Here is a 12050-nt window from a genome sequence, read left to right on the forward strand (position 1 = left end):
TTCTTTTTGTGGGCTTAATACAATTATTTATAACTTATGGACCCTCCCTCAGTCACAGTTTTTTCTTTTTCTTTTTTCTACATTCAGATAACATCTTTTTCGAAACTCAAAGTTCCCATTCACAAAAGGCTATCCAAGTTGAGCTTTTTAGCTAACTTGTGTAGCCCAATGGCAGAAAATCACCAAATAAGAAGTTGCATCATATTCTGCAACTTGGAGAGAGCTTTTTGCAAATTGCCACTACTCATGATGATGACCAAAGTCGTTTCTTTCTTGTATAGAAAAACATAATGTTGAGTGTTGTACACTCAACAAACTCAAAACAGTCATTTTTTTCTTATTTCTTCATCATCCGATCCTCTCAAATAATTTATCACATTTTCATTGCTGCTATGGGCTTCTTTCTTCCGTTTCCTCCAAGCAGAAGCAAGCAGCTTCTCTCCTTTGTGCCTTCAAAATACGTCTACTTTCTGAGAAGTTATTTCTCATTGTTTTATAGTCCAATTTATCCCGTTCCAAACATTATTGAGTTAAGAATTAATTCTCCGTGGACTTTGGAAACATGATACCTTATAGAAGTTAATTAATGTTTAAAAGATTGAAAAGTGTCATTTTTCAAATTGTATTAGATCTTTTAACTTTTCGGTAGAGATTTCATTAAATTAATGAGCAAAGAGAAATTCCACGAATCAATTTCAGAAAAACAAACTCACAAATTAATACGAAATATACAAATTCATCAAGCTAAGTAATTTATAGATTTACTTATATAAGATATTTTTGTGGATCCAACCGCTTCTCATTAGCAAAACAGACAATGGTTATAACCAAGAGCCGCCAAAAAGTACAGCACTGCTGCTGTTTTGTCGGGCTTGAAAACAGAAGTCCCCAGGAAATGAGAAACGGTGCATAGAGAGTGGATGATATTTCAGATTTCGTACAAAAAAGGGCTCGACGCCTCGACCCTACGAAGATCCCAAAACCATTACAAGTCCATGAATAAATATAAAAAATAGATACATGGGATCCCCTCAGACAAATCGAATTAGCAGTATATATACAACTGAAAATTAAATGCAGCTCAATACAGTTGAACCCTCTTCCACCATTATAAACTATAGAGTACATCTGCTAATCTTTTCATTAAAAATGAAACAAAATCAAAGTAGGACTTGTTTCTCCTTTGTCTGCAAACAGTTCATCGCTGTCGAGCAGCGTATTCAACGAATCTGGAGTAAGAAACAGTGACCATGTTTAAGAAGCTATCCAAATACTTTGGGAACAGGAGAGCAACAAAATCTTCAGGGTATCTAACACAAAGTACAATGTTTAGCTAAGTGATGCCCAATCTGGATATGGGCATTCATAGGTCCATCCAGGTCCAGAGTATCTAACACAATGTAGCCACAAACCCTCCTCATGTGCGTCGTATCTGCAATTTAAAAGGTAATCAAGTTTAATCATAAACAAAGCAGACCCCCTTTCTGTGGGGAAAACTATGAAGCCATACTAAACAAAGAGATTATATATATGAAACACTTGGAAGTGTGGGTCTCAACATGAAAAACTATCAAAACAAGCATAGATTCTTAATCTTGAGAGTAAGTGCAGTCTCAGCCAAATCAATCCACAATATTAACCTGAATGGACAGCCACCATTCCACTAGAAAATTGCAATATTCATGCAGAGAGAATTTCTTGTTACAAGAACGTACAAGTGTGGAAATTTTAGAGTCCCTTACCCTTTTGGAGCCAGGTAAGGGCAATTTGTACACATAGGATCAATACTAAACTCATGTCTAGGGTTCTCTTCACATTCTTCATGACACTTGTCATGAAAACTGGACATCAAAAAATCATGTGATTCAATAGCTGCTCTATCGGCACTCGTTCCTCCAGCAGACCTATCAGTTACATGTTTGGAAAGGTAAAGCATATCGTTGGCTATTGGATGCCCCATATACTGTAAATGAACACGTATCTACAAGAGAGAGAGAGAGAGAGAGAGAGAGAGAGAGATTAGAACTTGATATAATTCAGCCCAGAAAATAATAAAGTTAGGTAGCACAAGCATTAGCATGAAAAGGAATATTCACAAAAACAATGAAACGTGAAAGGGCTTTGTAAAGAAAATTGAAAAGTGCAGTAAAAAGTTCAGAGTCAGCTGAGAATGAAAAAATGGGAGATGAACAAAATATCAGAGCATACAAATACTCACACAGACAGCAAAATCAAGAAGGCAAAACAAAAACCAGCAAAAAGGGTTTTTTTGTTTCATGGAAGCAGCAGAGAGCACTCCTAAATATTGCTACAGAAATGAAATATTCCCTATTAAACCTATCAAATTTTTCTTACTTGATGAGTTCGACCCGTGATTGGTTCACACAAAACAATGCTGGTGGTTCCATCTGTACTAATCCGAGTAAATTTTGTACAAGCAGCCTTCCCCTTCACAGGAGTATCACTGCTAGTATCTTTTTCCTGGATAAACCCAAGATGCTTACGGGTTCAGTGGAGGTGCTTCATTAATATTCTCAATTAAAAACTCCTTTAATAGACAATTGAGTAAATAGTAAGAACCATGGCAAGGAGTTACAGTTAAATCTAAGGGTTGAATCAAATGACTCACCTCTGCCGTGCTCCTTCCTTCTCGAGCATTATAATCTATGTTAGCATCAACAGTTTGCTGAAAATAATTTTCATAATAATTGTGAAATGATGCAAAATAGCATTTAAGATTATCACAGAACAACAATTATAACATCCATCACTAATATCATTAGATTTGCAAATGAAACATCACTGAATCATAATCGTATAATTGAAAGCAAATGTTGGTGGCTTCACTGAACCCCATCTTTCAAAACTAAAGCAGAAAGAAATTGAATGTATCAATTTCTATAATCAAACAGCAATTATTGTGTTCAACTTCGCCTCATGCTTCATATAATGCTATGTCTCGCTTATAAATTTCTCTTGTATTCTACCTATGTACTTGGCTACGTCTTTTGAGCTTTTAAATAATCTTTGATAAACTAACAAAAAATAATCTCACCTATTATAAAGTTTCTCTTTTTTCCCATCTGTCAGGCATACAAATGACCATCAAGTTACTTATCAAAACAAAGGACCATAAAGTCAACCAAGATTAAGTAGAACATCCTTCAGAATATGGTGCACATAGTACTCTGGCAAGTGGCATACATAAATCCCTCCCAAAAATCCACAACCACTTGGACAGTTCTACAACACAATGCCAAAGGCCCAAAACTACTCAAATATCATAACAGTAAAGAACATTTTTCAAGAAAAATCAAAATTCTATAGTGACAAGAAAGAGAGAGAGAGAGATGGGGAGGAGGGGAGGAGGGGTTGTGATGACATCCCTGGAAAAAGAAAACCAAGCATACATGGCAATATCCTTTACCGTGTGTCTCTTTTGCACTCAATCTAAGGTGCACTACCTAATACCTATTAATGGCTTAAACTAAAGCATACCTCATCTACTGGAAATTCCCCAATGACTTTCGCAATATATTGTTTCCGGACCAACCCAGCTTCAATCTGCGATAATCACATTCTATTTCAGGATATTAAGAAGCAGCCAAAGAGAACATGCAACAATAAGACTCACATGTAATGTAAGAATACTTGATGGAAACTTCTATGACAATCATGTGATACTAATCAAGATCAGTTAAGTCATAGAATCTTATGCTTCCAGGCAGAAGATGTTTAGTTTGTAGCTCACTAGAAGTAATATATAGCCAAAATAGCATGATGAGGCTTACTTCTTGCCTAAAAAGATCAGCCTTTGAAGCATTTCTGGCCAAAATAAGGAGTCCTGAAACAAGACGATCTAATCGATGAATCGCTGACCGCAATCACGTCAAGGAAAACAAATCTAGACCAGAAATGAAGAGGAAATAATTCAACCAGAAGAATCAGCTAATTTAATGACTTGAATCAGCTAATTTAATGACTTAGAAAATAGAAACGATTCAGATTTAGAACCATTCATTCATAGATACAATATTTGGTTCCTATTTAATTTTGGATACGAAACAGAGGTGCCAAGCCATGCTCTGCTTGAAGGATGCCAACAACGGTGTTTTTACGATATTGGCCGCAGGGATGTACCTACATACACATATAACACCATAAAGTCAAAAGATATGAACTCAAAACCAGTATCAAGTAATTTTTTCTATAAGTAAAAATGTAAATAAAGAATTGTGGAGAGTGGGATTTGAACCCCAATTCATAAGTTCCCATCTCTTCCCAAAATTATGAATACGGCACAAATGCTGGATCTTGAAAAAACTTGACTTCATATCCAAAATGCAGGAACAATCTGACTAGAAAGTCATTCAAAAAACTTGATCGAAGAACCAGCGTTTATTGAAGGAGCTATAGAGTCGATTACAAAAAGTACTAGTTTGAAAGGCTTGTTGGAATTGATCCGCTGCAGCTGGCCTGCCCTAGCTGTCTCGTAACCCTCCTCATCTGGTCCAAGAATCCGGCCTTCTATTGGTAAGATAGATAAGTGACCCGCCTTCTCCTTGTTCGATGAGGAGAAGGATTCCTTCTAGTGCTGGTTGAGCTTACTTCGTCTTTCCTTGGATTGGGAGGCATACATCGAGAATAGACAAAAAAGAAAAAAATCTTTTTTCATTCCCAGCCGGCTTCATCTGCAAGACAAGACGCCCCCGTGGTGGCCGAAGATCCACTCCAACGTGCCTCTCATACTGATCCCGAAGGTCCTTGGGTGTGGAGCCACTGTTGAGTTTAGGATAGCATGTGTGGGGGTCATTCGCATATAGGGGTCTACCACATCCTGTCCGATATCCCGTCATGCCCAAAGTCCGCACCGGAAACAGGACAGTCTACTATGAATAGCCGTACCCAAGCTTAATTTCTCTAGATTAATAGAGACTACCTAAAAGACCCATATACTTTCCTACTGTCACATAAACAGAGGACATAATAAGAGGCACGCAGCAAGAATCACTGCTGTCTTACCGGTACTGATGCTGGCTTACAAACAGTCAGCACATCTGGTTCTTTCTGAAGAATAGACACATCCCAAGCCATCACCGGTGGTTCATGTCTGCAATCTTTGTGATATCAATTACCAGTTTCTATAACTTTAAAATACCATTCTGAACCATAATAGAAAATATCAATTCAATACAGGATGGAACGACGAGGAAATTAACTATAAGAGTGAAACTTGTTCTCATAGATATAAAAATGAATACGCTACAAGAACAGCATAAAGCACAATAACAAAACCTGTGCACAAAGTGGCTTATCTTTTGCGACCGTTTTACTATGTACGAAACCGGCACTATCTCTCCATCAACCTGTATCCGTCCGCATTTGACCGCACTAACCTACAACAACTTGAGCACATGATTCAAAAGCTCAATACGTCCCATAACACAAAACGAGGACACTAACATTCTACTATACAGGGGCAAAAATCACACATATTTCCAAGAGCACTTGCTAAACTTGGTTTATGCAATTAAGATTATCAAACACGTACTAATAAAAGAAACAGGAAAATATAGATACATAGTAATCATAAGGTCGGCCTTTGAACTCCTCGGAGAACAAATCGACGATGGTTTTGCCCGCCCAACGATTCTTAACCTGCGCCGCCACACAAACATATTAATTCTTCGAAAAATTAGGATTGGACCCAAACATGAAGAAATTCAAGAGAGTCACTGAAAGCAGCTGACATGAGAGATGAACTCGAAGTAGTACGGTAGGACATGGCGCCTCCCTGCGCAATAAATCCCCCGCCAGAAAATTGCTCAGCAAACTGAAGAAGTTCGTTCTTTTTTCTTTTTAGAAAGAGAAGAAAAATGGAAGAAATTGGTATGGGTACCGTTGCGAAAGATGTAATCGTGTGGCTCAGGTGGATTGGCTGGTGTTTGCCACACGATCTCCATGCCCTCCTCCTCTCCTTCCCTCGTCTTCCTCTTCTTCATTTACCCTCTCTCTCGAGACTCGGATTGCTTTCTCGACCTATATATTATCTAAACATGCTGTGCCAACGGTGTCGTTTCTTTTCGTAAATAAACGTCGTTGTAGTAAAGCTGACGTTGTTGTTTTCACACGCTTGCTTCCACGAGAGAAAATGAAAACAGCGTCGTTTTAATTTTTGTTCGGTTCGGTTTGGCTCGACACACTTGAAAATTGTCTTCTTTCTGCCCACCCAACAGCCATCCTGATTGGGGAAAAAGGCATCTTTCAGAAGAATTAAGAAAACTCCGAATCGGCTGCCTGATCTTCAGACATATAAAAGGTTTTTCATTTGATTTATTTATTATTTAATTTCGTATCGAACTTTACCTATGTATATTGCTCCTTTGTCTGTTTTGCTTTTTTATTTTTTTCTCGGTCGAACTAAGTTTGATTGGATTTTTCCTAACGAATTTAGGAGGTTTGATTTGATAAGCCCGTTTCCGGCACCGGGGCTGGGAGACGTGTGGAAGCGATCGGTCGGAGGAGCTTTAGGGATAAGTCAAACTTGTCCCCCACCTACCATAGATGCCGGAGGAGGACTTGGTGGACATAAAGTTCAGGCTGTACGATGGCACCGATATGGGCCCGTTTCGGTACTCTTCTGCATCCACCGTCGATATGCTTAAGCAAAGGGTTGTCTCCGATTGGCCCAAAGGTTGGTCAGCTCTGCTCACCGAGACCCACCTGTATAAGATATTGCTCAGAATTAGGTTTCTCTTAACCTTTGATTGTATTTACCTTTTTCCCCTCTTATAAATTCAGCAAGCATAGAAATTTTCCAGGTTTTTTTCCTTTTCATTGGATTTTTTCTCATCGATTTAGCAAATTTTTGTCGATGAGCATTTTGAACGTCGAAGAGGAACCCAATTTTGCTAAAAAATGGCGGAAATTCATTACAAGCGTTTGAAGCTGCATATTGGGCATCATATTTTTAGTTATGTTGTGTCGTTTGGCTACGTTTGATTTTTATTGGTATGCGTTTTGTGCAACTGAACCTTAAACAGGTTAACAGGGATCGGGGAATTTACATAATTTAACATTTTCATTTCCTTGGATTTTCCGAAGCATTTGAAATTTTGATCACTCTTTCTGGACCAATGTTCCTTCCGTTAATTCTTTGTTTTTTGTCTGAAATTCAATGTTTCAGAGGTATGATAAAAGCTAGATTGAATCAGGGGACTCCGCAGAATTTCTTTCATCCAGGATCATGTTTTGACTTCTCTTATTATTCGTAGGTAAAACAATCATGCCAAAGGCAGCGAATGAGGTGAAACTGATTACTTCCGGTAAAATCTTGGAAAACAACAAGACCGTCGGTCAGTGTAGAATGCCTTTTGCTGATAATGGCGGGGTTGTTGTTATAATGCACGTTGTCGTACAGCCTTCTTTGGCAAAGACTAAAACAGGTGATTTCCATCAGGAATTAAATTTATGAATGTTTTAGTTCCAAATAAAGACTCTTTTTTCCCCATTCCATTGGCTTTGAATTTAGCTTGATACCAGTGTGTGAAGTTTGAACTTGATTCTGGGAGTGAATAATTTCTTAAGTACTGACTTCTTTTTTTGTAAGTAACAAGAATTTTGATAAAAAGTGCATAAAGGCGTAATTGAATTAGATTGGATTTATACTTAAGTATTGAATTGAACTCACATTTGAGGCAACTGCGATACGCCGAGGTTTTATGCTTGCAGAATGATTTGGTTATCCAGGTATGCTTACTTCCTTTAATCGTGGGGAAGAATATTACGAACCTTGTTAGAGTAGTCTATTCTTAAATACGGAAGATATGAATTGGAACAGAAACTGAGGTCAAATAACCAACCCCAAGATGCTTCCTTTTTTACATTTAATTAACAAATTGCTCTTCTATTTTTATGCATCTCTCCAATATTTTAGATAACTCTATCCCTTAGTTTTGGTCAGTCTATCAAAACACAAGACTCACCTGGAGAGGTTTGTTTATGCAAAAAGGATTAGGTCCCAAATTCATCAACTAGGACTGACTAGGTTACGATCGTGTGGATATTGATCAAGTCAATTTTAATGGCACCCATGAGTTTCTTGCCGTATCAATTTCATTCAAGCTTGTGGTTGTTGAAAGCTGCATAGTATAACAATCATAATGCTTTGTCTGAACAGAAAAGAAGATTGAAGATTCATCTCGGAAGATTGTCTGCTCGTGTTCCATACTGTGAAAGCAAACTGTGAGGGGTTGGTGAACAGTTTACCCTTGTATCCAAACTTTAGCTGCAGAAGAAGCATACTGTGTCTGTTGCGGCCTTCATCGATTACAAGTTTATGTTGTTGATGATGTGTTCATAAAAAAGCTGTGTTGTTGATGACCCTAAAGTTGTCTTTCCAGCTGAAGGTTTGAAAGGGTTGGCAGCATCCACTGGCGGCCTCTGATTTCTACTACTATGGAGTAAGCACTTTCTTTTGTTTTCTTTTTAATATTTCCTCCGGCCTTTCCCCGTGTCATTTCAAATCCTTTCTTGAATCTGTCTGAAAGATTGTCATAGTACCGCAAAGCAGTATACATCTGTCTATGTAACGACGACGTCTGAAATGAAATTTAAATGAGAAACGTCCTTCTGTTTAAGCTTCGATTCTTTTTATGGTCGGTTTTGTTCCAAGAATGATTTAAGATTGATGATCAAGATCAAGGATTTCTTTTTCCTTATGGGGTATGCAATAGCAGGAACAAATGCGTTTCATTCTAACGAATCGCACCTTAGACCAGTCATTAACTAACTTGTGAAACCATGATAAAAATTCATTCGGCTTTTGATCATGCCATAAAATGGCACTTCATAGAATCACTGACACCCAAGAAAAGATACGAGATTGGGAAACAAGGTTTTACGAGTAATGCACCCAAAACAGGTACAAGGTACAAAAGGTTTACAGGAGGTAAGACATGCAGGCTCTCACTGAGCTAATCGTCTGAAAACGATCCTCTATCCATCCACCAATAAAACACCAACTATGGCTACAGAGACGACAACTACAAAAACAAAAATACAAGGAGAAAAGAACTCAAAGACAATAGATCCAGGATTTCACACATTAAATCTGCCGTAAAACCTTCTCGGCAGCTGCAATTGTTTTTTGGATATCGTCGGAAGTATGTGCCAGGCTTGTTAACCCAGCCTCAAACTGTGAAGGAGCAAAATATACTCCTTCCTCCAGCATTCCCCTATAAAACCTTGCAAACCTTGCGGTATCACTATTCTTCGCATCCTCATAGTTGTAAACAGGCCCTTCTGTAAAGAAAAACCCAAACATCCTACTTATATACCCACCACATATAGCATGGCCAGTTTTTTTATTCCAGCATCAAGGATACCTTGAACCAATTCGCCAGTGATCTTCTCCAAGTGTTTGTAACTTCCTGGCTGCTGTAACCTCTTAAGAGTGTGTATGCCTGCTGTCATTGCCAAGGTTTCACTGTCATCGCCAGTGATCTTCTCCAAGTGTTTGTAATGGTCACTTTTGGTGGCTCCGCTCAACCTAAACAAAAAGCTTTCCTTGCATTTTGCTGTGTTAGGTAAAGACTAACAAAATATTTTTAGCTTATAAAATTTTTCAATTAAAGGTAAACGCTAGGCCTGAGCAACTGCTCGCCCACACGCATAGCTGAATTGCCTAGAAGCACCTCGGCCACAAGCCTCATGGATGCACTAGAACATCCCGACCCCTACTCAACCTAGCACTTTGCATGGCCCATGCCAAGTGCTTCACCAGCCCCTCCTCGGACAGAAGTTGTTCGCCCAAAGTTGCTCGTCCAAAGTCTGCTCGCCAACATACTCGTGCAATGAGCTCGCCCAAGTCTACTCGCCAAAGTTTGCTCGGGCATGAGGCCCCTCGCCCCAACTGCTCAAGCAATAGACCACAAGCCGCAAAGCCCCCGCCCAAAAAAAAAGTTAGTCGACCGTGTTCATCATAGCAAAATTCACTCGGTGATTAAAAAAAAGAGAAGTGATAAAATACCGACTAATTTACTACTCTTCAACTACTATTGAATAAAATAATATTTTTTTGAAATTTGATTTTGCTTTTTGGTTTTGATTTGATGTACCTAAAATTTGAAAAAATTATATTTTATAAGGAAGTAGTAGATCAATTGTAGATGAGTTGTTAGTGTATCACTGCTCTAAAAAAAAGAAGAATAGAGAGAGGAAGGCAAAAAAATTGCAACCAGCTGCAGGCAATTTTCAGTCAAGCAAAAATTGATTACAACAACTAAAACTTCCTAGTTTGTCTCTCTCAATATTTGTGTGAATTTATTTATAATGACAAAACTGTTTTTTGTGGTGTGTAACACCAGCCACGTAGCTCCGCTCGGGCATGACCAAGACGTCCCAATATAAATCCGTCGGGACAAATTGTTTGGCACTAATGTGCATGCGGACACGGTCACCTCACTTGGCTGGCAACTTCTCGATAACTAACAACCAGTATTTAAGTGTGTGCTACATATGCAGAACGTGCACTATGCATAAGCCATGCACGATACACATGATGGAAAACAAGGAATAACCCTGCCTCCAACGCACTTTGCATGGCCCATGCAACGTGCTCTACCAACTTGCTCACTCAACGTGATCCACTAACTTGCTCACCCAAATCTGCTCGACTGATTTCAATCAAGCAAAAATCGACTATCGCAACCAAAACTCTTCGAATAAATTGCTTGGCATCACAAGCACCTGAATCTTCTTCATCACTGAAACATGGCAACCCATAGGCCTCATCGGTACATCTCTAACCTTCGTTGTGATCCGGCAGAGCAATTCAGCACGAACAAGCATCTCCTTCGGCCAAGCCGAGTCCCTTGACCAGCTACGATGCAACGGTCGGATATAAGTCTCTTGACTTATCAACCCTCACATTAGCCAAGCTGAGTCCCATAACTTGCCACAATGCATTAGTCGGGCTAGAGCCACAGGGCTTGCCCACACTACCAGTCAGACACAAGTCTCTTGACTTGCTGACTTTCATGCCACCTCGCCATGATGCATTGGTCGGGCTAGAGCTCTAAGGCTCACCCATAGACCAATTGAACACAAATCTTTTGACTTGCCGACCTTCTTGTCACCAAGTCGAATCCCTTGACTTGTCACAATGCATTGGTCGAGTTAGAACCCCAAGGCTAGCCCACACGACCAGTCGGACACAAGTCCTTTGACTTTCTGACCTTCCTGCCGCCAAACCAAGTCCCTAGACTCACCACGAAGTTTAGGTCAGGCACTAGTCCCAAGACTTGCCCAAATGGCCCCTTGGACACAAGTCCCTTGACTTGCCAACCTTTGTGCTACAAACTAAGTCCCTTGGTTCGCCACAAAGTCGAGCTGGGCACCAATCCTAGGACTTGCCCAGACGGCCCCTCGGATACAAATCCCTTGACTTGCCGACATTTGTGCTACAAGCCGAGTCCCTTGATTTGCTACGAAGTTTAGGTTGGGCACTAGCCTAAGACTTGCCCAGACGGCCATTCAGACAAAATTTGACTTACCGACCTTCGTGATGATACGAGTCCCTAGATTCTTGCCAAGTGTCACACTCAAACCATAACAGTTGTCAGCAGGTTACCTTTGAGAACGAGCCTTCAGAGTTAACAAGCCTCCGAGCTCCACAACCGTCTTGGGTGGGTTGCCTTTGGGAACGAGTCGAAAAGCTCAGCAACTACGTAAGGTGGACCTAAAGGGACGACAAGCCTTCTGACACTTTGCGTGGGTTACTTCACACAAACTTTGACACTAACAGTAAATCGAAAACAAAAATATCGCATACACTTTTCAATAACGACAAACATACATACAGACGCACCGCCGGACTACGCAACTTACGCAGTCAAGTACACCTCCCGCCACATAGAGCTCTGCGCTAGCATCTTATGCGGTCGAGTACACCTCCCACCACATAGAGCTCCACGCCCTCATCATACGCAGTCAAATACACCTCCCATCACATCCGAGCTCCACACTCGCATCTTGTATAATCAAGTACA

The 12050-nt window shown here is 39.8% G+C and overlaps 2 protein-coding genes across 2 annotated transcripts; one reads left to right on the forward strand and one right to left on the reverse strand.

The window, feature by feature from the left end:
* Positions 1-1000: 1000 nt before the first annotated feature.
* LOC121234202 (RNA pseudouridine synthase 7) lies at positions 1001-6059 on the reverse strand. Its single transcript, XM_041130046.1, has 12 exons — positions 5900-6059; positions 5751-5794; positions 5581-5658; positions 5296-5396; positions 5023-5110; positions 4062-4140; positions 3792-3874; positions 3499-3564; positions 2630-2686; positions 2356-2481; positions 1743-1981; positions 1001-1432 (listed from the first exon to the last, which is right to left on the reverse strand). The coding sequence occupies exons 1-12, from the start codon at positions 6000-6002 to the stop codon at positions 1330-1332; spliced, it is 1167 nt and encodes a 388-aa protein (XP_040985980.1). The 5' UTR covers positions 6003-6059; the 3' UTR covers positions 1001-1329.
* Positions 6060-6159: 100 nt separating this feature from the next.
* Positions 6160-8655, forward strand: LOC121234203 (membrane-anchored ubiquitin-fold protein 3-like). The gene is made up of 4 exons (XM_041130047.1): positions 6160-6319; positions 6455-6694; positions 7275-7445; positions 8180-8655. Exons 2-4 carry the CDS (start codon positions 6565-6567, stop codon positions 8233-8235), a joined length of 357 nt encoding a protein of 118 aa, XP_040985981.1. The 5' UTR covers positions 6160-6319; positions 6455-6564; the 3' UTR covers positions 8236-8655.
* Positions 8656-12050: the final 3395 nt, after the last annotated feature.

Source organism: Juglans microcarpa x Juglans regia, chromosome 6D (genome assembly GCF_004785595.1).
Source record: "Juglans microcarpa x Juglans regia isolate MS1-56 chromosome 6D, Jm3101_v1.0, whole genome shotgun sequence".
NCBI classification, from domain to species: domain Eukaryota; kingdom Viridiplantae; phylum Streptophyta; class Magnoliopsida; order Fagales; family Juglandaceae; genus Juglans; species Juglans microcarpa x Juglans regia.